Source organism: Aspergillus nidulans, chromosome I (genome assembly GCF_000011425.1).
Source record: "Aspergillus nidulans FGSC A4 chromosome I".
In the NCBI taxonomy this organism is placed as follows: Eukaryota; Fungi; Ascomycota; class Eurotiomycetes; order Eurotiales; family Aspergillaceae; genus Aspergillus; species Aspergillus nidulans.
Window position 1 is genome coordinate 3,678,361 of NC_066257.1, and position 26,447 is coordinate 3,704,807.

The window sequence follows — 26,447 nt, forward strand, 5'->3', positions numbered from 1 at the left end:
TCACGTGTCACAGGGCCAGGTCGTCGCCAGCTGGCTCCGGCGTCGGCCCGTGACAATGTGACCGGTAACCGTCTGGTTTCGGGTTCGATCCTGCGATCGGACCGGACCATGTGACACCAAGTTGTTCTTCTTTCATGCTTAATTCCCCAGTCACTGTCCAATCACAAGACGAGCTGGCCTAACCTCAAACGTCTTACAGTACGATTCCATTATCGTATCGGGCAGCCTCTCGCCTATAGAATTCAATGTCGTCCATAGCGGGTATTCCATTAGCTTAGTGCTTTCAGCTATATCCTTCCACTGGAAGCTGTGACTGTCAGCATTCCAGTAGAATGTTGGCCCTAGAACAGGGGTGCTCTCGACCTCTCGCCAGTGCTATGTATTGGCCTTGCCACTGTTACTATTCTTCTCATCATCCCCAGCATAATCCACAGGACAGAATCCAGTAACCGCAAATACCGTATCAATAGTGAAATAGTAATAAAACAACTCGGCGAGACAATCGGGCTCATGGCGAAGAATCCAGTCATCAAGCGCAAGTCGCGAGAACGGCACCCCAGGACATCCAAGTAGTCGCTGAATTAGGTCTGGCTCAAACGGCCGCTCCATCGGCTCGCAGATGAAATCGTGCCATTGGCTCTGTGAAACATAAATAGTATCGGAGTTCGCATCGAAGGGACGGAGGAAGAGAAGCTGGCGGTTATGTTTGTTGAACCGGACTTGCAAGTTTTGTTTCTGTGTCCATTCGAGAGCGGCGCTGCGCGCCTTGTAATTTACCTGTGATAGTGGCAGATCAATTTCGAGAGGGTCCAGGAGGGTATGGTCATATTCGAGATTTAGGTTGAGGTCATCATTCATCGGGTCATATTCAGGATTGCCTGGTAGCAGACGGCGGGGGCCCCAGCAGCCTTTTTTGTAGGTGAAGACAGCTGATCCCATCGGGAGCGTTGCAGGAAGAGCATAATGCCAGATTTGAAGGCGGATTTCCGGTGGAAGGAGCGGAAACAGGTAAAACTCGGAATTCCCCATCAGGATCAATTTTCTTTGAGCGATGGAGGAAGTAAGCTAATGTGGGGACCTGGAGAATGGCTACTGACAGGAGACAACGTGGGAAGTGTTGGATATCTCATTCGGCGCTAGGTCAGCTGACTATATATGACCCGCTAGCTGCACGGCTTCAGCCCCACCCATACAACTTTGTAGGGGCCGTGGCAGGAGTATCGCTAGCTCCACGCTAAACCTGAGTTTGTTTAGCGAACTCCCGATGCAAGCCCCATAGGCCGGTCAACACATCACCTAATCTGTTCTGATGGTCAATGGGAAAAGGGCAGAATAAAGCTGTATCAACAACACGAACGTAGCCTACTAAAGAGCAGATGCCATATGACGATTGCTTCTCACTATCTTGACGACAATAGGTAACTCTTCAACAACGTACAATACCTAAAGTGGTCAATCAGGGGTCAGAGATCAGACCACCTCCTTAACAATCTAACCCTTATTTCTGTGCACTATAGGATCTCTAGCTTCCTGTATAGATAGCCTGATCAGGACCTGCTTACTAGGATATATTTAGTAGGGTCAGCTTCCCCGGGAAGCAGACCTGTTTGTTATGGGTCCTTTGCCCATACGAGGACCTTAGACCTTAGTGACTCGGCCAAGGCCTTCGCTGTCCTGAAGGCGGTGAGCGACCTACAAGACTTCCTCACAACAATCCTTCTTTCTCATTTCTTCTTTAGCGATTCCTTCTTGTACGTACGGCACGTCTAGATAGGAAGATCCATCTAAATACGTCCCTTAACACACAGCTCTAGTAAAATTGCTTCTATTTAAACCAGGCCTTACCTAGAGTCGATTTGCGGAGTCATATATGCTAGACAAAATAAAGTACTTTTGCACAGTCTGTATAGGTCTTGAGCTGTGGGACCCTGGTTTCAGGTAAATGGCGTCGAGGTGTGTAATATCCCGGATATCGGATTCAAGCACTACTCAAAGGAGACTGAGTCTGTATTGCCTAGACAGATAGGCTCCTGGGTCTCCTGATCATAGAAGTAGTCTATTAGACTGTGTCTGAACGCCTTTTGGAACTCTCGTTCTCGAACCTTAAAATCCTCCTTTTAATTACTCCAACAAAGAGAAAACCCTGAGCTAATGAACTGCAAGGCTCTGCCTTTAGGATGCATTATTATGCGGCTGTAATCCCCACCGGTCGTCTTCTTGGAGCTTTGATTTCACTGAGAGCTGGGCTAATCAGGTTTCAGTATTCCTATTATAATGCTCAATTCTAGCATATCACGGTACTAGGAGTTTATGGGACTACCAACAAATAGAAACCAGTATGTTATGCCTGGCTGCATCCGCCACATCTCCGAAAGGAGGCTCTATAAGGAAAGTAATGCCCTTCCCTTCGTCGCATTTTTTAAATCCCAACACAAACATAGTACCCGAGCCACAAATTGCTACAAGCAGCATCAACATGCGTATTCCACAGCCGGAACTGCTCGAAGGTGATTCCAGCGCCCGTGTAAATTGACCAACAGCTCTCCCTGCTCTCAATCAAATAATAGGATTTGCAGTTGTATACAATACCCGGCATCTGGGGCGTCGGTCCGGTGGGCACCTCGGACTCATCCGTGGTACCAGGACCAGTGGGTTCAGTGGTCGATGCACTGGGGACGTGCACGCAGATGTAGTAATCCAGCCAGAGGTTTGTGCAGTCTATGTACTATTAGAAAAGACAGTGGAATAGAGAAAAGAAAGCAAACTGACCATTGTTGACTGCACTATTCCAGCTCTTCAGCTGGTCCATGGTGATGCTGTGCTTGGCGGCGATAGTCAGACATTGGTCTCCGGCTGAGATCTGGTAGAACCCGTCGCAGTTTTCTGCAATTCCAGGCATGGTAGGGGAGTTGCTAGGGGAAGTAATAGTAGTAGTGGCTGCTGTCGTGCTTGTTGTAGTGGTGCGGATTGACGTCGACGTCGACGTTGTCGTTGTCAGCGTGGTGCTAGGTTCGTAAGTGTCTTCAGTGACAGTGCCAATTATACAGTAGGACCTGCTCAGGTCGAGGCCTGGGCAACTGATATCCGGATTCAATTGCTGAAGGGCGTCAACGGTGAGATCCCAGCTGCTGGCAAGGCTCGAGCATGTGGCACCTGGATCAGGAAGTGTGGAGTAAACGCATTCGACTACAAAGTAAGAGAGTGAGGGGGAGAGGGCGGTGGCCATGGCAGGAGCAAGGCCGGCAGCAACAATGTTTGCAAGATGCATTGCAATTGACTTGACTATATAGAGCAAAGATGTGGGCAATGTAGGAGAAAAATTCATTGAGGATTAATTTAGCTATTTATATAGCTTTGACGGGCTGGGTTCTTCCCACGCTACAGGCGCCAAAATCATAGAGCTTTGCTTATGGCTTGCTTCTAGCTGCTGGTTACCTTGTTTATACTATCTACTTGTCGAGATGTACTTCATTTACTTTTAATACTTCTCGTGGAATAGTCAGTACTTACAATGTCACCTCCAAGTCAACTGCTACATCCCAGCCATGCCTCATGAGCTACGCGTACTAGTTTGTAAAAAAGAGTGGAGGCTCCAAGAATAATCACTCTGTGTTTAGGCTCCGAATCAGCCGTTTGTTGTCAGGGGGAACCTATATTGTGTCATTTTTCTGTCCTCAGTACAGATAGAATACTCCTAGAGGCCCCAAACCAAGAGTCCCAAAGAGCAAATATAAGATGCAAAACAGTTCAATCACAGAATTACCAGGCTCATTGTTAAGGGACGTATTTAGATGGATCTTCCTATCTAGACGTGCCGTACGTACAAGAAGGAATCGCTAAAGAAGAAATGAGAAAGAAGGATTGTTGTTGCAAGGAAGTCTTGTAGGTGGCTCACCGCCTTCAGGACAGCGCAGGCCTTGGCCGAGTCACTAAGGTCTAAGGTCCTTGTATAGGCAAAGGACCCATAACAGTACCCCCCCCTCCCTCTATGTAGGAAGTACAGGTCACAGGGTAGGTCATGTTGCTTTAGCCTTTATATATGCATCTCTGTTTAGTGAGCCGTCCTGAAGTCTATATTGTTTCGTATGATCCAGCCACTCATCCAGAGCTTGTACTTCCTCCAAAGCTGTGGCAGCTTCCCAGGTTGGCTGAGCATAGCCTGACCATTTCACTAGGTATTCCAGCCGGTGACCTCTCCTGTATCTCCTGCGACGTTCGTCCAGGATTTTCTCTACCATGTATTCTTCCTCACCGTTCACCATGATGCTAGGGGGCTGGCTATCATCATTCTTCTGGGAAGGAAGTGGATCTGATGAAGCCAGCCGAAGCAGGTCCACATGGAAGACTGGATGGATCCCTGGGGGCGTATTCAGCCGTACAGCATGACTGCCCACCAGGCCTATAACCTCATACTTGGCGTTCTTCCAGTCAAGTTTCTTACTGGGTTGGTCCGTACGGATGTTCTTCAGACTTAGCCAGACCTTATCTCCCACTTGGTAGTTTGTGGCCGGGCTCCTGTGTTTATTAGCCTGATTCTCTGTATTCTGTTGGGAATAGGCCATGGAGGCTTGAGCCCAGTCTAGGGCTTCCTTAACTTTCCGTATGATGGCTTCCCCTTTCTGGATAGGACTCTTGGTTGGTTCTTCAGCTAGATGCTCTACCTCCTCGGTAGGGGTAAATGGGCTGAGGTTGTACCCATGGCTTAGATAGAAGGGGCTGACCCCTGTTGCTGTTGATGTACGGCTATTAATTGCCAGCTCTGCAAGTGGAAGTAGCCTGTTCCAGTCCTTCTGGTCATAGCAGGTATACATGCGGAGGTAGGTTTCCACTGTGCTGTTCATTCTCTCTGTTGATCCATCAGTCTGAGGATGATAGGCTGTAGATAGCCGGCGGTTGATCCCTGTCAGGGTACATATGCGGGCCCATGTATCACTTGTAAACTGGCTTCCCCTGTCCAAGGTGATAGCCTTTGGGATCCCGTGTTTGCTTATAAGTACTCGTACGAGTGCCCAGGCCACACTCTCAGAGTCAGTTTCTGACATTCCTTCTAGTATCACACCTTTGGTTAATCGGTCTGTGATAACCATGATGTTTGTACAACCTTCACTCTCTGGTAGGTCTGTAATGAAATCCATTGAAACCTCCTGCCAGGGACGATCAGGCACAGGGAGGGGCTTTAATAGCCCCCTTCTCTGGTCTCTCCAAGACTTGGTCCTCCCACATATATCACAGTTCCGGACGAATCTTCTGATATCCCGGGACATGTTAGGCCAGAAGTATTCACGGCTAACCAGCAAATATGTTTGCTCTCGGCCAGGATGTCCTGTCAATATAGAGTCATGTGCAGCCTGAATTATACTCGTACGGAGCTGTTCACTATCAGGCACCCACCTCCTCCCACAGAAGAGGATATGGTCTTGGGTGTCCAGCTGGCATTCTGAGATTCTGACTTTCAATTGTAGGTGTGGAGGAAATCTCCTTGCTCCATCTTTCAGGCACAGTACTGCTTCACTATATCTTTCATCCTATTTGAGTGCCTCCTTCCATATATCACTTTTTTTGTACGGCTCCCATGGTTGCTCTTCAGCCGGTCAGAGGGTGGCAACTACCGTCTTCCCCAAGTGTTTTTCTGTAAAAAGTTGCATCATACAAGACTTGACCCTGTCATCTTCATCATCAGGCATGTCTTGGTCTCTCCGTGAAAGTGCATCAGCTCTCTGATTGGCTGACCCTTTCCTATATACTAGCTTGAAGTTGAACCGGCTGAGAAATAAGGACCATCGTACGTGTCGTTCTGTCAGCTTCCTTGGGGAGAAGAAGTACTCCAGGTTTTTGTGGTCTGTAATAACTTGGAATTCTCCACATGAGCGCAGTTCAGCATCCCAGGCTTCAAGACATCATACAATTGCAAGTAGCTCCTTGTCATAGATCTCATAGTTGCATTCAGCTGGAGAATTCCTTTTAGAGAAGTAGGCACATGGGTGCAATTCCCCTTTTTTATTATATTGAGAGAGAACTCCTCCTGTATTATAACCTGAGGAGTCGGTCTCTACTACCGTACAGTAGGAAGGGTTGAAGGTTGCTAGGACAGGTCCAGTAATAAACTTTTCCTTAAGCAGATCAAAGCTATCCTGGCACTCCTTAGTCCACAAGAAGGGTGTCCCTTTCTTTGTCAAGTTGTTCAGTGGGCGTACGATCCCTGAGAAGTTAGGGATGAACCTTCGGTAGAAGTTGGCAAAGCCCAGGAATCCTCGGACGCCCTTTATAATAGTAGGGGTTTCCCATTCCTTTATTGCTTTCACCTTCTCCGGGTCCATTTTGATTCCCTTCCCTGCCTGTATTATAAAGCCCAAGTACTTTGTCTCCTTGCACTCAAATTCGCACTTCTTAATATCCAAATATAGGCCTGCTTCTTCCAGTTTCTTCAAGACCATTCATACATGCTTCCGGTGCTGGCGGAGGTCCCCATTGGTATAGACAAGCACATCGTCGATATAGGCTGAGCAGAATTCATCTAGATATTCCCGGAGGGTCCAGTTGATGTATTTTTAGAAGGTGCTCGGTGCATTAGCCAACCCAAAAGGGGTGACTAGCCATTCAAAGAGCCCGTATCTCGTACGGAAGGCAGTCATCCATTCCTGGCCTTTGGCTATGCGGATCTTATGGAAGGCAGCAGACACATCCAGCTTAGTAAACCATCTGGCTTGTCCAATTTGGTTCAGTGTCTCATGGATCAGGGGCAATGGATAGCGGTCCTTCTTGGTAATGGCATTTAGAGCACGGTAGTCGACGCAGAACCGCAGTCCTCCTCCTGGTTTTTGTACAAAGAGTACTGGGGCTGCAGCTGGGGAATGGCTCACGCGGATAAAGCCTTTCTGTAATAGTTCAGAGAGTGTTTTCCGGAGGACTATTAGTTCTTCCTGGGTCATGTTGTAAAGGGGGCCCCAGGGGACTTCAGGATCCTTCCTACTCTCCTCCTGTACGAGCTCGATTTTGTGATCAATCCCATCTCCCTGGTGCGGTGGTAGTTCTTCTGCTTTGTCTTGTTCAAAGAGCCTTAGGTATTTCCAGTATTGCCTTGGTAGCTTTGTACAGGGGTCAATATGTCTCTTTGGGGCCAGTGCCTTCTGTATATCTGCCAATAAGACCGCAAATATCTCAATATCTTGGCCACGGCACCTTTTCCTTTGTATAAATCCTCCCATGGTTGCGGCGGATATCTGTGCTATGTTCAGCTTTGGTAAGGGCCTCTTTGTAGTACTCCATAGACGGACTCCAGTAGTACAGAGGTACAGCCTGCCCCTCTTAGCCTCTAACCTTCCATCATGTTGCTCCAGCCAGGGGAGTCCCAAGATCAAGTCATAGCCCAGGTTATCGGGTATCACATAGAAGTAGGCTCCTTTTTCTGTATGCGCCCCGATGTCTAGCTGAACCCGTACAATCTTATTAATCTCCTCTATATTCCCAGTCACTCCCTTGAAAGGTTTCGGGTGGATAGGTATAGTGGGTATTTGATGTATCTTGACAAACTTGTCACTGATTACCCCATAGGTCAGGCAGCCTGTATCTATCATTGTACAAGCATTATAGGTATGGTTGACTAGTGCCTCTACCAAGAATGGGGGGGTATTCATGCGCGAGCTGTTGAAATCTTGCCAATCAAGTAGTATTTCTCTAGCTGTATAACCCCTCTGTACGCGACTTTGCACAGAGGTTATTTGTTTTCCGACTCGCTCTCGCTGTAGTCATCCATTTGGTCTTGTTCTTCCTGAACTGTGGCCACCTGCCTAGGGCGCCTGGTAGGTTTTGTAGGGCACTCTTGTATAAAGTGGTCAGGATCACCGCAGCGTAGGCATTTGCCCTCAGACAACCTCTTTTGCTTCTCCTCTGCAGGCGCCTGACTAGCTTTTCTTGGGGTCCTGGTCCCTTTTGTACGGAGGGCCGCGACTTCCTTTTGTAGGGCTGCAATTTGAGCATGGGTGGCTTCCCAGTCCATTTGATCAGGGGTCCCGGTCCGGTCAGAGCCTCCTGCTGGTCTTGTACAAGCGACATGCGTGGGGACAGCAGCGCGAGATCCTTTTCGTGTAAGCCTGGCCACTCTCTGGAGGTTGTGGTTGATTTCGCGCAGTTGATTACAGTAGTTGTCGTACGAATCCTCCTGCCTAATACCAACCATGGCTTTTAGCAACTCAACATTAATTGCCGTGTCCAACAAGGCCTTCTTCTGGTTATCATCCCAATTAATCCCTCCAGCATTAAGAAGTTCTTCGTCAAATTCATTCAAGAACTCTTCAAAGTCACGTTTCCCTTGCTTCATTGTATTCACTCGTACAAGAGCCTTTCTCTGTCGGTCAGGGTCACCAAAGGCCTTGTCTAGTACCGCGGAGAATTCTGCCCATAGCACGGGAGTCTCAGATTTCTGGCGAGCCAAGAGCCATGGTAGTACACGCTGGCTGGCTTTTCCTCTCAGGCGGCTGTAGGCATAGTAAACTTGTTCCTCCTCTGTAGGGTAGCAGGCGGCGTCGATTGCAAACTTCGTACAAAGGTTCATCTGGAAAGGAGGGTAGTCCTTAGGGTCTTCTCCAGTAAAGGGTTCGACATCCGGGTGACAAGGACGGGGATAGCTTCGTTCGTAGGGGGTGGGCGTTTGCGGATGTAACTGTAGTGGTAACTGGTGGATGGTTTCTCAGTTGCGAGTTCCGTACGGCCTGTAGTTCCGCCCGTAAGCTGTTATTCTCTTCTTGGAGCTGTTGTTTCTGAGTCCGCATCTCTGTACGGAGCTCCTGGAGCTGCTGTAGCAACAATGCGACGCTTTCTTCTTCCGTTGTCATAGTAAAAGGTCTCCTCATACTATTATTGAGATTGGTGAGCGATTCCTAATGTTAAGGGACGTATTTAGATGGATCTTCCTATCTAGACGTGCCGTACGTACAAGAAGGAATCGCTAAAGAAGAAATGAGAAAGAAGGATTGTTGTTGCAAGGAAGTCTTGTAGGTGGCTCACCGCCTTCAGGACAGCGCAGGCCTTGGCCGAGTCACTAAGGTCTAAGGTCCTTGTATAGGCAAAGGACCCATAACACTCATGGGGTACTCCTGTGTGTGGAGTCTGAATTACACAGCAGAGTCTGACCCGTGGTCAACTTTCAGTATTAGAACAGAACAATTTAACAGCTAGCTATACCTATGTAGCAATGTCAACTTCCCAGTTCATTACCCCTATACTCTACGTACATTGCACATTGGGGTCGTTCTCCACTGTCGACCCACGCGACCGATCAGAACCGTCCTGCGTGGATTGGTCCGTCATATGCCGCCCGCGTCCAGGTGTCATCGGTCTCATGCACTAGATAGGAGGTTAACCTACTGGGGTGGCAAACATACTAGAGACTTGGCAACTGCACGTTCTGACGTGAATGTAACGCTGGGGACAGCTGGGCCTGGGCGTGGTGCTAGAGGCCCGTAGCGGCTCGGCTCTTTGAATTAGGGTCCGTCTTGGGATTTGCCTTTGTGACCCTGTGCTAGCCTCCGCCCCTGGCAAACAGGCTCGTACATATTAGTGTTAACCCCCTTCCCTGCTTCTCTGCTGTGAAAATTTTTATCAGAGCAGCTGCAATCATGCGCTACCAAGGGACCTGGCTCCTTACAATTGGGACTTTGGGAGCGACCCTAGCCACCTCGTCTTCCTCCTCTACTGAGAAAAACATCCTCGAAGTAGACCTCGTCTTCCCCCAGAACAAAACGTACAAGCCCACAGAATGGTTCCCCATTGTCTTTGGTTTCCAGAATCCGCAACGCGCCCAGTACCTCAATATTGACCTCACCTATTCCTTCCACCCCCACGAGACCAATACGCAGAACGACACTATCACCCTCTTCCACGACCTCCGCTGGGAAAACTGGTCCTCGCACGACCCGTACTTCGCGCACAATTTCCTCGACAACTTTAACAGCCCCGGACGCTGGAACCTCGCGTGGACGGTGGCATGGCAATCGTGCGACGAAGAGGGCTTTGAGAACCGGCTCATGACGTCTGACATGCTTACAAATCAGACGGACTTTTCAATCTGGTTTACTATTGCCGCCAAGGACGCTGAAAACGAGGGTATTGATGCGGATCTTGTATCTGCTACGTCAGGAGAGACCTCCTGCCCAGACCTGGGATTTGAGACCGCCATTGCCATCAACGTTACGGAAAAGACCATGTCCGTGCCCGACTTCGTAGACTGGTCTGCCGCCGACTGGACAAACCATACTTGTTCTGTTGTTGCTCCTACATTAGTAATTCCGGATCCTTGCAGGGTCAAGTTGGACCAGACTGTTGTTGAGAGCATCCAGGCTTCGTTGACGGCACGGCGATGTCAAGGGCTCAACCCGCCAGATGATTGCCCTGAGAAGGAGGATAATGAGAGTGCTGGCGTCGCGCTCCCTGGTTCGGGATTATTGATGTTGGCTTTGTCAGGTGCTCTAGGGCTCTTTGCTTCAATGTGATTGAATCATGCCATATATCTTTGGTTCTACTTCTGTTAGAGAGACTATTAGACTTGTTAAACCACGGGTTGGGTCGGGTTTTCAGCATACACTGATCCGCCCGGCGGGTTTTTGGAGCGGATCAGTAAATAAGCAACCCGCCCATGGATTATCGAAAAAACTACAATCCAAACCAAAAACCCCATAAACCCCGCCAAGCATAACGCTAACCATATATGGTTAGATTGGGTCAGTGGAGCTATAACCTACCCAAAAACCCATAGCCCAGAGCATAAAAAATCTAACTTGGTTAAATTCTACCAGTATCGAGATCTTGACAGAGATATAGTAGATAATCTTGTTCTGTAAATATCATATATTTTTTATTTTAGACTAAAAGATGGTGCACAGCTAGGAATATAAGATCTAAGATTATAGACTATGGATATAATATATATGTAACTTTGAGAAGATAATATAAACTAACCAAGTTAGTTTTTCTTCTTGAAGTATTTTTTCTCTTTCTTTCCATGGGCCTGCTCCTCCAGAGTATGCTTGTACTTACAAGTAACATTATTTTTTTCATAGACCTTATTCCTATTACTACCATCATCATCAACTGCAATTAAGCGTCACCTTCCAGACCCTGACCCTTAATGGTCTCCTTAGGCGCGTTTTTCTGACAGTGAGAATCCTCTTCCACCTAGACTTGTTAAACCACGGGTTGGGGCGGGTTTTCAGGCCTAGCTGATCCGCCCACGCGGGTTTTGGGGTGGGTTACCTTCACAGTAAACCGCCCATGGGTTTGGCAGATAATTCTAACCCAACCTAAATAACCCAAAATAACCCAGTTATGCATATCATTATTCTAATAAGCAGTGATCTATATAGTTAATAAAATACTGTATTTAAATACTGTATTATAACTATCTAAGTAAGCAAATATAATCTAAATACAGTAATATACCTATTCAGATATCTTGGCAACCCAGCGGGTTGCTCCGCCGGGCTTTGGAGCAGCCAAAAATATCCAAAACCCAATAGATAATTAGAAGGTCGAACCCAACCCAAGTCTTGGCGGGTCGGGGCGGGTTGGGGCGGGTTTCGTGGGTTGGGTTTAACAAGTCTACTTCCACCTTATTAGTGGGTTTGTCCTTGAACTTCTCTGGTATTACCTCCTGTGGTATAATTATCTTATTACAGAACTTTCTAACCTGCTCTGTGACTATTTCCTTATATCTAAGAGGTATGCTCTTCTTAAAGCTAAATAGTCTAGCAGGAGTAGGGCAGTTGGCAGGAATCTGTTACTTTGCAACTATATACTATAGCAGATCTTTATTAATATTGTCAAGCACAGGGAACTATCCTGCTCTAATTAAGATATCTATATACTTCTATATAAGAACTATTAACTTGTCCTATTCAGCCTGTAGATTTGTTAGTCAATACTAATAATAATCCAACTAAGTTGGATTTTGGCAAAGGTTGACAATAAACCTTATTAATAATCAGGGACTTTGTGTCAGCCCTTCCTCCTTTTGACTGGGGGTTTGGAAATCCTTGTTTCAGTATAAGTAGGCTGCGGCATAACCGCAACCGCGGCTATGAGATCGATAACCATCACCGCAATTGCGGTTATGGTCATGAGATTTGATAACCATCACCATCACCGCAAATTCGAGGTTAACCGCGGTTTCACCGCGGTTAACCTCACTGTGGCCGCACTAGCATAACTCTTGCTTAATTATCAGTTTTGAGTGCCCTGCATGGTAGTTATGAAGCTTATAAATACTTATTACTGTCTATTTTAAACACGTGTTTGAGTTTTTCCAATACAGACATCTTATTTGAAGACAATTGCACTGTAAATATAGGAAATTAGAATAAAATATAAAAAGGAGTCTCTATTAAAATAGATATATACTATCTTTGAAGTGTATTTACTAAATATAACCATGTTCTTAAAATACAGGATATTGAACAAATCAAATATATATTTTATATATATACTTTGCCTCTATTTTCTGCTGGTATACTTCAGGTAAGGCTATAGCCACTTAAATTGTTGATTAAGCTAATATAAATAGTATAGTACTATATAGTAGTATTAGAGCATCTAGAAGAGCTAGTAATTTTAATAGTGATCTATATATTTATTTTGAGTAACATGCATTCAAAAATGCTGAGATTCTTAAAGGGTACTTGAGAAGTCTCTGCTACTCGGTGGTTAGGAGTGGCAGAACCAAGGCTCATTCCAGGCACCATGCCCAGGATAAGGCTTTGGCTAGCCCTATATACCAGCTTATCCTAAGTATAGTACAGTGCTCAGGGTAATCAGGTCAGGCACTATAATAGTAATCAAGTAAGGTCCTGCTGTGGCTTTTATGCAGCTATAGTAAGATTAACTGTAGTTAACCTTGCCATCCCTGCAGTTAACCTTGCTATCCCTGCAGTTAACCTTGCCATCCCTGTACTAGCTTACTTATATGGCTAATCAGCATCTAATATACCTCCTAAGTATGTCAAATTCATGTCATCTGCTACTATGAAGGCCTGATTAGAGAAAATACTTGTAAGTCTATCTCTCTATAGCCTCCCTTGGTCTTTTTATTACCCCTAATAGAGATGCTTTTCTACTGGCAAACTTTATAATATCTTAATTATATACCTCTTTCTATTCAGACTCTCTCTTTGATGCTGAGAATATACTACTAGATAGTCTTCCAGATATATCAGAGCTCCCAAGCAGCCAGCCAAGTCTCTATAAGGCAAATTCTAGCTTCCTTCCTCCACCACCTTTACCAGCCTGTGCCCCAAAAAATCTAGTATATATCAGGCCTCTACTCCAGCAAGTATAGGTTTTATATAACACATACCCTGATATAGAGGACTCCTGGAAGTAATTTGTTAAGTAGTAGCTTATAACTGGATATAGCAAGCAATGTGAAGGGCAGTCAAATATATATTGGGATAGTAAGAAAAAAGCTATAGTCTGGCAAGGATTTGAGCAAGTTGTATATAAGTAAAGCAGGCAACTAAAGGTTATGTATAAGGAGTATAAAGCAATACTTGCATATCTAGCTGCAAAGTATACTGGAATATCTTCTCTCTATTATTATTTTGCTAAAGGAGGTTGTCGGGTATAGAAGGTAGCTAAGAAGGGAGTTGATCAGATATTACAAGAAATGGTATATTTTTAATAGAAGGAAATAGTATATTATTACTAACCTTCTTTATAGCCCTAATGGTCCCTGATATATTTCAATAAGTATCTTCTTAACTAAAAGATACTTAATTTGATAACAACTGCCTGTCTCCTATTCTGAATTATTAAATACCTAGCCTTCTATGACCTCCTTTAAACTGCCTAGTATGCTGAATTACAGCTTAATATCCTGTCTGCATGCAGTATTTAATACCTTCTTGATAATAATATTACTACAAGCCAGCTAAATATGCTTAATAGACTTCTAGCTGGGAGTAATCTATTAATTGTACTAGACTGCTGGATATTCCTCTTCTCCCAAGTATTTATAGCAGTTACTGGCTACTTCTTAGATCAAGATTAGAATTACTGTGAGGTGCTTCTTGGATTTGAACTACTAGATAGCTCATATTCTGGTACTTATCTCAGTAAAACTGTGATCAAGGTCCTTTAGCAGTATAATATCATGAAGAAAGTTCTCTTAGTTACTACTAATAATATATTAAACAACAATATAATGGTTGCAGGTATCCAGGAAGTTGGCTAATTACTTAGGCTTGGTAAAGATCAGCTCTTCTGTATTCCTTGTATAATTTATATTATATAATTAAGTCTCAGGGAATTGCTTGGAGAGATGAAAGCAAACCTGGTCAATGATAAGATTAGATTAATATAGGTTAACATGCCACAACAATCAAAGCAGTCAAAGAATCAACAACACCCTAATATTATAAAGACTCTAAAGAAGGTAAGTAATACTAGCTTTCTTCCCTTTTCCTAGCAGAAAAGTTATACCTTCTGTTTTTAAACTTAGTTACTAACAGCTATCTATTCTCCTTATAGATTCAAGATCTAGCTGTCTTTATTAATGCCAGTCTGCAGTGCTGGAAGGTATTTCTTGAGCTATAAACAACAGAGCCAAGACTGGTACTAATCTAAGATATTTATATATAATAGAACTCAACCTTCCTAATACTTGATCAGGCTCAAAGGATTTAGTCAGATATTGATTAATACTGTGATACTTATCACCATACTTAATTTAAACTCAATCCAGAGGAGTAGCGTCAGGTTGAGTATCTTTTATTACTTACAAAGCCTTTCTTTGACTTTACTAATGTGCTATTAAAGATAAGAGATGTAACTATCCAGCATATCTTCAGTATCTATAATAAGCTATTCAACTATCTTGATCAGGCTAAGATGAGGCTTAAATACAAAGCTGTTTCCTGGAAGAAGAATATATTTACAGCAATTCAGGCTGCTAATACAAAGCTCTGGAAGTATTATACTAAAACTAATAATTAGCTATATAATTCAGTTTATGCTATTACAACTATTCTAATACTATCAAAGAAGCTTTGGTACTTTGATAATGCAGACTAGAGAGGCCTTGATAATAATAGGAGGCCAGTTAACTTCATAAAGTACTATTAAAATATCCTCCAAGCAAGGTTTAAGCTTTATTAATAGCTGCATTCAAAGGAAGCTGAGCCTATTAATATAGAGAAGATCTTCTAATTAGCAGGGGATAAGCTTGAGAAGATGTATAATTTACAGACTGCTCTTCAGGCTGAGGTTAATTAGCCAGATAATGAAATTGCCTGGTATCTTGCAAAGGGTTAGTATTATCTAATACTATTCTAGACTATATTATATCTTTACTAACAGTTAGATAGGGCTTACTAAGGGTAATCCCCGCCTCTTCTGGAAAGAGCATGAGGAAGAATATCCAGTTCTTGCTTGCCTTGTACAGGATATTCTTTCAGTACTAGCAAGTAGAGCTGGTATTGAATGCCTCTTTAATTGTGCTTGTAACATATGTCACTATCACCGCGGGCAGCTAAAAGAGAATATAATCCAAGACCTGATAATTCATCTCTTTTCAACCAAATTTGAGCTTAAGCACAGTGAGCTTGATCTAATAAAGGAGCAGCTCTCTATTGGTAAGGCTGTATTATCTGATCAGGCAGCTAAACCTGTTCCTATACTTGCTAAGCTTGATCTAATAAGTAAAGATGAGGAGGATAAGGAAGAAGGGGGGAAAGTAGATAATATTACTAATTCAGATTCAGATTTTGATTCAGATGCTGTGGCCTCTAAGCAAATATTACCTGCAACCCAGCCTATAGTATATATTAAGCAGGTACAGGCCCAGAATAAGCAGGCTCACAGTCAGATCAAAACTCTGAATGGTATACTTAGTCAATTGCCTCATGCATCACTAGGTAAGGAAGGGCGACCAGAAAGGCATTGGAAGCAGCTAAAGCTACCAGCTGGGTTTGAGATAGATAGAACATAATATTAATAACCAATATAATCAGAAATAAGAATAAGAGTATGAAATAATCAGCATAATAGAGTATGTACTAAAGCATTATAAATAATTACTTACTTAAAGCCCTAAATTACCAATCTGCACCACAGTACATACATCCTTGTATACAAATAATTATATAAAAAACAGCATAATCTATACATTCTCATAATCTTGGCAGGTTTATATTGTTTATACTAGTGAGGTTAACCGCAGTGACTGTGGTTATAACCTAGCTATAACCATAACCTCACCGCAGAGCAAGGTTATCAGAATCTCATGACCATCACCTCACCGCGCGGTTATGGTGATGGTTAACCGCGGCTAACCGCGGTTATGCCGCAGCCTAAGTATAAGTACTATAGCAGCTTTAAGTCGGCGGTACATTATAATAGCACCCATGATTAAGAACTCTTTAGTGAAAACATCCTTCGAATCCTGTGTATAAAGAAGTCTATATAATTTTACATCATAGTTTTCTCTCTAATTGATCTTTATAGCTAGATAGCCAAAGGAGTTCCATGCTCTTCCTCTCTCACCCTACAGTATACTATAAGTATACTGTAAATTTTTACTTGGTAAGAGTATACTTACTCCCTCTACCTTGTTGTTATATACTGCTATATTACTATTAAGAGCTAGACTTGTTAAACCACGGGTCGGGGCGGGTTTTCAGGCCTACCTGATCCGCCCATGCGGGTTTTGGGGTGGGTTACCTTCACAGTAAACCGCCCATGGATTTAGCAAATAATTCTAACCCAACCCAAATAACCCAAAATAACCCAATTATGCATATCATTACTTTGATAGGCAGTGATCTACATAGCTAAATAAAATACTGTATTTAAATACAGTATTATAAACTATCTAAGTAAGCAAATGTAATCTAAATACAGTAATATACCTATTTAGATATCTTGGCAACCCAGCGGGTTGCTCCGCCGGGCTTTGGGGCAGCCATAAATATCCAAAACCCAATGGATTATTAGAAGCTCGAACCCAACCCAAGTCTTGGCGGGTCGGGGCGGGTTGGGGCGGGTTTCGCGGGTTGGGTTTAACAAGTCTATTAAGAGCTGGTCCTGCTTATTTAACAGCCTCAAATAGTATATCAGACCAGTGTGTGTAATTGAAGCAATCTTGGTAATCTTTAAATACTGAAGGAGTTGCTTTTGGCCTGAACGCCTTAGAAGTTCTATCAAGAACCTAAAGTAATCAATAAAGGAAAGAAGTTTATATATAAACTAATTCCCTACCTCCTTGTAGACTACAGCATCCTTCCAGATTTTGTCCAAGTCTACTATATCCCATATCTTCTATATTAAGGAGCAAGCAACTTCAAGGTTATCAGTATTTTTATTAAACCCATGTTTGCCTCCTTCTGTTAGCGCAGATTGGTGAAGGATGATATCTTGGATAATAGTATCCTATTGAAAGCTCTGGTGCTCTTTGGCAGCCTTCTCTAGAAAGACCTAATTAGTATTAAACTATATAAGCATGTGGCTGATAATGCTAGTTATAATAGTTATATTATTTTGTAATGCGCCCTAACCCACTGGTCCCTGGGAACGGCAGAATGGTTCCGTTAGGGTCTAGCGGCGTATTATGGCAGAATTTTTGGCCGATGCGAATGGCTCCATTGATGATCAGGCGAAGAGTTCTATTGGAACCAGACGGCCGATCAGGCTCAAACTTTACCAGGATATTGGAACAGGACTTAGCTATAGGTGAGCATGATCTGGAAGCATTCCAGGCATAAATGCGGCCGTGGTGTTGAGCCAAACTTGGTTGGGGTTGGATACAAGGTTGGACGGGAGATCGGCAAATGGCTGTATAGATATTGGTGTTTTAACAACAAAAGCAAAGATGCCGGCTGGTGTCAGATTTAGTCAGGGGTAACTATCTCCCACCTTGAATTCATTTCCAAGTCAGTCTCCTATCTTCTAGGTATAGATTTCATGTCTTGGCTACCACAGTATGTCACACCCACTCTTTCAGCCAATCCCTGAGCTGTAGATCATGATCTGCCGGCAATATAAGTATGCTGTTTACCTAATTAAGGTCCAAACCCACCTGCACAAGAAGCATTGTATGACTATATTACAGATCCAGCCTGTTATTGCAGTTGTACAGCAATAGACCAACCTGATCCAAGACCCTGATGCCGTCCACATCCTGCAAGAGCTCAAGAACCTGCTGCCTATTATCCCTCTTTATACCAATAACATGCAGTGTCAGCATAATCTGAACTATTACTACTATATCAGTATAAATATTAAGAAGATGCAGCAGCATTGGCAGCAGGCCCATAGATGGAGCCAGCAGACCCATGGCGGGCGAGTTCGTGCAGCACAGCAGAGACAAGGCAAAGAGGAGTTTGAGCAGTCATATCAAATAGTCGCCTGGCAGCAGGTGTTTCCGACCTGCAAGAACTCGCACCTTGTGCACATCTGATCGTGCGACCCCAAGCCTGATGAGCCCCGACCCCTGTTGACTGATTACAAGCAGATCGCTGCCAAGATCAAAGCGTGTGTGACTGACAACGAGCAGCAGGCGGCCTGCCGGATGGCTGAGAGCAACACACTGCATGATGCGAACCTGTGGCTGCGCATGACCTGATGGGCATGATACCTTGCTGATATGCACTTCCAAGACCTTCTCAACATCGTCATACCCCCTGACCGCGATGAGAACGACGCCACCCTGCATGAATAGGGAGATCCCGTTAGCCAGGCGACGCAGCGCGTGTGGGATGCCATGGGGCAGCTGGCTTGGCGTAGTCAGTGCATGGTGCAGCACTGTGGGAATGGCATTTATATGATGGCTGTGAGCACAGTGCCTAACCAGATCCCACACCATCCGCTGCAGGCATATATGGACAAGACAAGCATTGCCAAGCACATGCAGCCATGGCAGCAGATCCTGCTGTTCATTATTTGTACGCAGACTAAGTGGCCATAGCAACAGAAGAAGCCCAGCTATGTCATGACTGCATAATAGTAGTAGACCTGGCAGCAACTGTGGCAGCAGGCCTGCTGATTAGACAAGGCAGGCGCGTCGCCAGCCTCACGCCAGAGTCCTAATCTGATGGATAATCAACTCAAGGCATTCATGATGACCCTGTTGGAGACAGCCTGCCTCGACTTCTGTATTGAGCTGCTCAACCAGAAGACCAAGGTGCACAAGTACAAGAGCCTGTTAGTATATGCAATGGCGGTCCTTGGTTGCGGCAAGCAGGGCTGGCGCGACGCCGACAGCTATCCACCAATCCTCTCATGTGTACTGAAGGTGGCGCGCTTTCTCGTTGTGCAGAAGGTATTGTGGCTCGACCCCCAGTACTGGGACATTATCTAGATATGGGCAGCAGCTGCCAAGCAGGGCTTGTGGGTAGGCAAGGCAGCAGACCAGGAGCTCGCATGGCTGTTCGAGGACAAAGGGTACGCCGAGGCCTCGTCCCTGTCGAGTCCGTCGAGCCCAGAGACCATATCAGCATCCCAAGGCCGCACGATTGGCTGCATTTGATCCCGGTCATTTCAGACTGGCGTCGACTGGATGGTGCAGTGATTCATGGTCTATGGCCAGCATGGCCCTGTTGAAGTGCTGCTTGACTGGCGCACGTACGGACTGAAGGTACACTACAACACCACGGCGCCAGGGCATGTGACATGGATGGGGCAGGAGCGGCTGCTGTACAAGCAGATGGAATTCACCATGGGCCAGTTTCACAGTTTTGTGCATGGCGTGGTTGCAGCTGCGCGAGAGCTGATGACAGGCCTGCTGTACCAGCCTGATCACCAGCAATAGCCAGCCATCCCATGGGATCACCTCTTTGATAATCCAACTAAAGGCACTGCAGGCTGGAGCTTCCTGCAGGATGCTTGTATGCTATGGCCTGTAGCAGGGAAGACATGGCTGGTCGACCAGATCAGTACTGAACTGGCTGTTGCTCGAGCCTTCATCACCCAGGGCACTGTCAGTGCAAACAAGGTGCAGAAGTACTTTCAGCAGGTCGCACAATTCAAAGAGAAGCTGGCGGTGGCCGTGCACCTCACCAGCAGGGCGCCAGCACGCGTGCCCGAGCTGCTGAGCATCCAGCACATCAACACCAACAATAACTGGCGTCGCAACATCTTCATTGAGGACAGCCTCGTCGTGTTTGTGACGGCGTACCATAAGGGGTTTTACGCGAGCAACAACGTCAAGATCATCCACTAGTACCTGCCTTGCGAAGTGGGCAAGCTTGTTGTGTAGTACTTGTGGCTGGTGCTGCTATTTGTGTACTAGCTCGCAGTAATATGGTGCCAGGTGATGTTCAGCAGTACCAGCCAGGGTAGTAATGCCAGCAAGCTGACAATGTACTGCAGCCTGTATCTGTGGGGGCTGGATGTCAGTACAGGTTGTGAATAGTCCAGCAAGCACCTGCGCGAGGTGCTGAAGCAGGAGAGTGAGACCAGTATTAGTACCTAGTATCTGCTGAATATTACCAACTATCACAATATTGCTATTAGCATTAGCTGTCAATTCCTGTATATGTTAAGCATGTTCCTGAACAATATCCAGGCCAAGCACAAGCAGGTAATGGCTGCCCTGGAGGCAGACAAGGACCTTAATAAGATAGGTAATATTGTAGATGAGCAGGCAGGGCACTCGCCCCATGTAGCAGTGATAGTATATGGGCGCGAGAGCAGCAAGCTTGCTGGCAGCACGATGATGTGCTGGCTGTGGTTTCAAGTATCAAGCATGGACTAGCATTGCTTTCTGGGGTTTCCAGACCCGCTACCAGTCAACACAGTGCTGGGCAAGCATGCCAACCTGTGGGAAGAGTAGGCTGTCAACTATCAGGAGCAACAGTAATAATAGCTAGCCTAGATAGACATGGCACAGGCATTATAGTATATGACAGGATGACCTGCACTGCAGTTGCGCGGGGTGCAGGTACCAGTACTGAAGGCAATCCAGGACAGTGCTAGTCCTGTAGTTGTAATCATGCCTATAGGCAGTAGCAAGAGTATGCTGTTTATATTGCCTGTGTATACAGCCCCAGGGGGATGTATATTTATAGTAGTGCCCCTGCTGTTGCTGCATGCAGACCTGATGATGCACTGTCAGGCCCTGGATATCTTATATATATTGTAGAAGAGCTGCTGGCCCCCTGACGAGGCAGCAATCATGCTTGTAATACCTGAGTTGACCAAGAACCTGGATTTCTATATATTCCTGAACCGCCAACGGCAGATGCGACAGCTTGACCGGATTGTCACCAACAAGTGCCATGTCATCCTCAACAATCAGAAGGATTTCCAGCCGGCAATGGCATGCCTCAGGTGTCTTGTCAGTGCCCAGACACAGCTGGTGTTTTTGACAGCGACATTACCCCTGACAGAGGAAGCACAGTTCCTGCAACACATTAAGCATAAATGCAGCAAGGTTGGCATCCATCACGCGCGGACAAGTCGGCGCAATGTCGTGTATCGCGTGGTTTGGCCGTCACTGCCCCGAGGCGTCCCTCGCGAGCCATACCAGTAGTTGACACAGCCCAATGTGCAGGGATTCATCCAGCAGCGCATCCAGCAGGCCTGTGATGGCCAGGTAATTGTGTACACCAATATCAAGAGCCAGGTTAATGCTATCAGCTGTGAGCTGGGCTGTGAGGCATACTATAGTACTGTTCTGGACTAGACAGGCATGATATAACAGTTCCAGAGCAGCCAGACCTGTATTATTGCCGCGACAAGCACCTTGGGCATGGGCATCAACATCCCCGACATCTAGTACATGATCTATCTGGGTCGGCTATAGACACTGCTTAACTACAGCCAGGAGAGTAGGCATGCAGGGCATAACAGCTTAGCAAGCAAGGCTGTTATCATGCACCCCCAGGGCTGGGATGACCTTGATCTGTAGGTTGACTAGGTATTAGATGCCGAGTTCAAGCGCGTGCAGGCGTACATGGAGGTCGTCAAGGGGGTGGGGTGTCGTTGGTATGTCCTTGACCAGTATCTGGACAGGACAGTTGATGGATACACGTGCCAGCAGTGCCAGGATCAGGATCCTGACAAGCTGCCATGCAATGCCTGCCGGCTGGATGGGCAGGATGAGCAAACCCTGATGCTATTGCTATCACTATTGCCAGCAGCATCAGCAGCAGAATGCAACATCAATATAAGTAACTAGCCCAATAATCCCCCCAATGCACAAAATAGGCCTGTTCTGCTTAATTGTTGATCTTAATCCATGTCCAAAACCTTAGCTGTATTAATCCTGTCCTAAGTACTGCAATCTGCAGCAGTAGCACCCTTATTTAAGGCACTGGTGCCTCCTGCAGCTGTTTCAACAGTCCCAGCAGATAACATGATACCAGTATAATACAGGTATGCTGCTATCTAGCAGTAGACAGTTACTGTATAGTGGGGCTTGGATTGTGAGTTCCTTGAGCAAGAGGCCTGGTGATGGCTGCACCAATGCTATATCTGCACAGTAGCCAGGTATAACAGTGACTATAAGCTGTATAACTGCTGTTACCCTAATAGCCAGACTGCCAAATAGTGGATAGTGCAGCTGTGATCCTAGATTGACTATGCACTGTTCTGCTGTTGTTTCTAGTATGGGATGCCATAGTTAGTCTGCCAGGGCTGGCAGGCCAGGCAGGAGTGTCTGTGGCGCGGGGTGCTGATCTTGACTATTGCAGGGATGCTGTACAGGCCTTACAGGGCTCAGGTACAGTCCACCTGGCAGTACTATTTGGCCAGATAGATGGTCAAGCAGTGGATGGTGTACGCGCAGAAGGCGCGGTGCCAGGTTAATGCCTATATAGTAGATATACAGGAGGTCACCTTGGTAGCAGCCTTCCTTGGGCAGGTAACAGCTGATAGACAGGGTATGGAGATATAGGCTGTATTCTGCTGGTTATGGTGGGTTTGTCAGGAGTGCAAAGCAGCATGATCTGATAGTAATATATCAAGAATCAGTCATGTAGAGAGTCATAGCAGATTTGTTGCTTTATTATGTGTGTAGGTGGATAGCAGAATAGAATTATAGGCAAGAGGAACATAGACCAAGCTTGCAAGTACAGGCTGCCAGCTAAACTATAAGAGCTGATTAACACCATGCACAGCGCCGGTGATGTGTTAGCTACGCGTCCAGGTCACGCAAACCTGGTCAGACAAACTTGAGCCAGCTTGGTCTTGTACAAGCCAGTTGTCAGCATAAACAGTGTCATGACTAATAGATGGCACCAGGCTTGATACAGGTATTGCACTGCATGACCCATATTATGCTACTAGACAGTCAGCTTGGGCTGTGCCGTGCCTCAAAGCTTGGCTGCACCTGCAGTGTCAACATCAGTGTCATACCAGCAGTATAATGGTGTCAAGCCAGTACTTAGGAGATATATGTACTACAAGTAGGCAAGGATCATAGTTAACTACATTATTATTGCATAACTATACAGGAGTATCATCAATTATTACAAACAACTACCCAGGGTGCTATGAAGAAACAAAATCCACGCCGCATTCACCCAAGCACAGTGTCATGACCTCACTCATCATCATCATTGCTGTATCCGTCGTTGTCATTGTCATTATCATCGTCGTCATCCTCCTCCACATTGTGGTTGTCATCGTCGTCCTCCTCCAGGAAGTCAAGATCGTTGTCAGCACCGGCAGCCAGGGCGTTGTCGAACTTGTCCAGGCCCACCAGCATCTCAGATGCTGGGACTGGAGCGAAGTTCTTGAGCGAGCGGATCTCATTCCGCAGCTGAAAGGTGTGGTACAGCACTGACAGCTGTACCTGGCGCCAGAACTGGTGTATTTCAAGCACAGCGCCAGCACCACATCCACCCCCTGCAATGACCCTTGCCTTCTGTTTGTTGGCCTTCTGCAGCTCGGCATCGATGTCGAAATGGAACTCGAGGGTTTGATGGGCGGCCTCCTTCGTCCAGGGCATCCGCGCCAGGGACAAAGCCCGTCGGACCAGGCTTGCGGGGAGGGGAATACACTTTTTATTCCCTTCAGCGCACCGAGTGCAACGCTTTGCCCGGCGACGCTTCAGCACACAGACGGCCGGACCGACCACCTTGCCAGTGGCTGTGTCAAGGACGAAGAGGTTTTTCGCACAGCGGACGCAGGGGCGATCGGCGACGACGGGGTCGGGGTCTCGGACTCGGGGTCTCAGACTCGGGCTGCAGCCTGGATAGCCTTCTGGGTCTGGTCAGCATGCATGCCAGTGTGCAGGCCGAGTACTCACCTTCCTTGTCAGGTATTTGTTCGCGCGGGCGCGTTTCTGGCGTGTCGACGGGGCTGCGACATCGTCGTCCTCGCTTGCGACGAGGGATCGGGCGCGACGCTTTCTTCGAGTGTTGTCGACAACAACAGACACAGGCTTGCTGATGGGGCGGAGGCCAATGCCCATGATTGGGGAGCTGGGTTCATCGCTGTCACTGACGGTGTCGATGTGCTGGTCATCTGCATTGTGATCATCAGTAGTCTCAATAATAGGCTTCTGCTGATTCTGGTCACCGTTGCTGTTGTGGTCGCTGTCCGCGTCGCTGTCCGCGTCCTGGCTGTTGTTGCTGTTGGTGTCGGTGTTGTTGTTGTTGTTGTTGTTGTTGTTGTTGTTGTTGTTGTTGTTGTTGTTGTTGTTGTTGTTGTTGTTGTTGTTGTTGTTGTGGGAGTTGTCGGTGTCCGCTGCGGGCTTTGCGATCGCAAGCTCATCCACGCCGTCCGAGGGAGCAGGGCGCTGAGGCAGAGCCGTCATCAGGCTGGCCTGCAGCACACGCTCCCGCTCCCGTCGCTGATTGCGGTGGTGTCTCCTCTTTGACTTTGCATTGACGATGGTCGGTGTCAGGCCGGGGGGGCTCGGGGGGCTCGTGAGGTCGGTCGAGCGGCGGCGAATCGGGGTCTGGGGGGCAGAGGTGGCCATTTCGGTGCAACGAGGTCGGTGGGAGGATGAAGGCGATGGTTGGAGAGGCGATCGAGCAGCCAAAAGGGAGGATAGTGCAAGGTAGATGATCGGAGAAGATTGAGCAAGCGGTGCGATCAATGGGAGCCCGTGATGCGAGCAAGCAACAACAGCGATAGAACAAGTGATGTGCAAGATAAGAGTAATAGGCAGAGGGAATGAGTGACACAGCAAGAGAGAAGAGCAAGAGGAAAAGAAAAGAGCGAGCACGAAGGGAGATTGTGCGATGTGTGTTGTGGTGAATCAAGCAAGCTGTGTTATGATGCGACACTGAAGCCACGCCATAGCAACGCCCACATCCCCAGCAACAGTATTATAATAAGCTTATTCACTACGCGACCGACGAGCTGTGTACGCGCCAGCAAGGATGAGCAATATACAATACTTCTGATCATGCAAAGGTGGTTCCTGACGGTGCAAGAGCCCAATGCTAACATCAATGCTACCGTACGACAACGCGACGACGGCAAAGTGACGACAACATGACAACAACAGAGCTCTGACTCCGGACAAACATGCTGCAAAATATGGACGGCATTGCATTGCTGTCAGCTACTGGCTGATTGAACTGCAGAGGTTCTGCTCGTTGATGATGTAACATATTGTCATGCTCGCCGGCGTGACGTGATCGCAACGCTGGCAACATGAAGAGAAGATTATAATTATCAAGGCATAGCTCAGTCGGCAGCATTGTACGTACGTCGTAAATGCTTGCATGAACTGGCATCGGCAGATTCAGAATGTTGTGCACAATGCTGGGGGAGCGCCGGGGTGACGCCGGCGTGTCGTGAACAAGGCATGGCTGAGGGTTGTCACAGTTGCAACATGCAGACAGGAGGTATTGGCCGGCAGATCAGCATCTTATTTAGCTTAGGGTATAATGTGCAAGCAGACAATGCCGGCTCAGACAAGCTTTGTACAAGTATCGTGAGATTAGGCATTGATGATCAATGCTAAGATGCCGGCGTCAGATCGATCCAGTGCAGATCCTGCCCCACCAACCATCAGCCTGCAACATGAACAGCTGAAGTATATCTGTTACAGTAGGGCCAGTTGCACAGTCAGGCCATTGCGCAGTCCAGCAGTTGCAGGCCGTGGGCGTCGCGCTGCCACAGTAATGGAGATGCCAAAGGTGACAGATGCATGCTGCACAAGGATACACACATCACCACCCAACATTGCCAGGTTAGTAAAGCCATCCTTGGATCATCACGAATACTGTACACCGTTGTCAGGAGACTTCGACACAACATTAGGGATTATATTGATGCAAAGGGAGTTGCGCTGCCACAGAGAGGTAGGTGACTGGTTGTTGCCAGCTGGCAAGTAGTTGTAGTGTGATCGGCCGCACAATGATCCACTCTGATATTGATCAGGACCAGCCACCCTGCCATCCTTCTGCTAGCCAGAGCACTGGTATAATAACAGCACCATATTATCATGATAGCAGAGCCCACACAGTGAATAGAGGCTGATACAAAGTAGATATAACTGCTGCAGT

General features: G+C 46.5%; 11 protein-coding genes across 11 annotated transcripts, besides 1 other annotated feature; 4 read left to right on the forward strand and 7 right to left on the reverse strand.

Moving 5' to 3' along the window:
- Window positions 1-26,447: part of a sequence feature (contig 1.116 2262..56802(1)) that runs on past the window's edge.
- Window positions 376-1,029, reverse strand: ANIA_06964 (2EXR domain-containing protein; the record flags this gene model as incomplete). The annotated part of the gene is made up of 1 exon (XM_659476.1): window positions 376-1,029. The coding sequence occupies one exon, from the start codon at window positions 1,027-1,029 to the stop codon at window positions 376-378; it is 654 nt and encodes a 217-aa protein (XP_664568.1).
- ANIA_06965 (uncharacterized protein) lies at window positions 2,232-3,268 on the reverse strand (the record flags this gene model as incomplete). Its single annotated transcript, XM_659477.1, has 3 exons — window positions 2,232-2,246; window positions 2,438-2,718; window positions 2,770-3,268. The coding sequence occupies 3 exons, from the start codon at window positions 3,266-3,268 to the stop codon at window positions 2,232-2,234; spliced, it is 795 nt and encodes a 264-aa protein (XP_664569.1).
- On the reverse strand, window positions 4,017-5,087 carry ANIA_06966 (uncharacterized protein; the record flags this gene model as incomplete). The annotated part of the gene is made up of 1 exon (XM_659478.1): window positions 4,017-5,087. One exon carries the CDS (start codon window positions 5,085-5,087, stop codon window positions 4,017-4,019), a length of 1,071 nt encoding a protein of 356 aa, XP_664570.1.
- On the reverse strand, window positions 6,053-6,317 carry ANIA_06967 (uncharacterized protein; the record flags this gene model as incomplete). The annotated part of the gene is made up of 2 exons (XM_659479.1): window positions 6,053-6,082; window positions 6,195-6,317. The coding sequence occupies 2 exons, from the start codon at window positions 6,315-6,317 to the stop codon at window positions 6,053-6,055; spliced, it is 153 nt and encodes a 50-aa protein (XP_664571.1).
- On the reverse strand, window positions 6,549-9,378 carry ANIA_06968 (retropepsin-like aspartic protease/reverse transcriptase; the record flags this gene model as incomplete). Its single annotated transcript, XM_659480.1, has 6 exons — window positions 6,549-7,561; window positions 7,843-8,671; window positions 8,706-8,850; window positions 8,933-9,044; window positions 9,231-9,285; window positions 9,364-9,378. The coding sequence occupies 6 exons, from the start codon at window positions 9,376-9,378 to the stop codon at window positions 6,549-6,551; spliced, it is 2,169 nt and encodes a 722-aa protein (XP_664572.1).
- Window positions 9,615-10,487, forward strand: ANIA_06969 (uncharacterized protein; the record flags this gene model as incomplete). Its single annotated transcript, XM_659481.1, has 1 exon — window positions 9,615-10,487. The coding sequence occupies one exon, from the start codon at window positions 9,615-9,617 to the stop codon at window positions 10,485-10,487; it is 873 nt and encodes a 290-aa protein (XP_664573.1).
- Window positions 12,646-13,711, forward strand: ANIA_11537 (uncharacterized protein; the record flags this gene model as incomplete). Its single annotated transcript, XM_050611155.1, has 4 exons — window positions 12,646-12,664; window positions 12,985-13,038; window positions 13,402-13,439; window positions 13,706-13,711. The coding sequence occupies 4 exons, from the start codon at window positions 12,646-12,648 to the stop codon at window positions 13,709-13,711; spliced, it is 117 nt and encodes a 38-aa protein (XP_050467208.1).
- Window positions 14,354-15,057, forward strand: ANIA_11538 (uncharacterized protein; the record flags this gene model as incomplete). The annotated part of the gene is made up of 3 exons (XM_050611156.1): window positions 14,354-14,419; window positions 14,515-14,562; window positions 14,980-15,057. The coding sequence occupies 3 exons, from the start codon at window positions 14,354-14,356 to the stop codon at window positions 15,055-15,057; spliced, it is 192 nt and encodes a 63-aa protein (XP_050467209.1).
- On the reverse strand, window positions 17,707-18,316 carry ANIA_06970 (uncharacterized protein; the record flags this gene model as incomplete). The annotated part of the gene is made up of 4 exons (XM_659482.1): window positions 17,707-17,814; window positions 17,972-18,009; window positions 18,059-18,080; window positions 18,131-18,316. 4 exons carry the CDS (start codon window positions 18,314-18,316, stop codon window positions 17,707-17,709), a joined length of 354 nt encoding a protein of 117 aa, XP_664574.1.
- Window positions 19,100-20,200, forward strand: ANIA_06971 (uncharacterized protein; the record flags this gene model as incomplete). Its single annotated transcript, XM_659483.1, has 4 exons — window positions 19,100-19,300; window positions 19,340-19,422; window positions 19,547-19,602; window positions 19,842-20,200. 4 exons carry the CDS (start codon window positions 19,100-19,102, stop codon window positions 20,198-20,200), a joined length of 699 nt encoding a protein of 232 aa, XP_664575.1.
- ANIA_06972 (uncharacterized protein) lies at window positions 23,525-24,907 on the reverse strand (the record flags this gene model as incomplete). Its single annotated transcript, XM_659484.1, has 2 exons — window positions 23,525-24,192; window positions 24,229-24,907. 2 exons carry the CDS (start codon window positions 24,905-24,907, stop codon window positions 23,525-23,527), a joined length of 1,347 nt encoding a protein of 448 aa, XP_664576.1.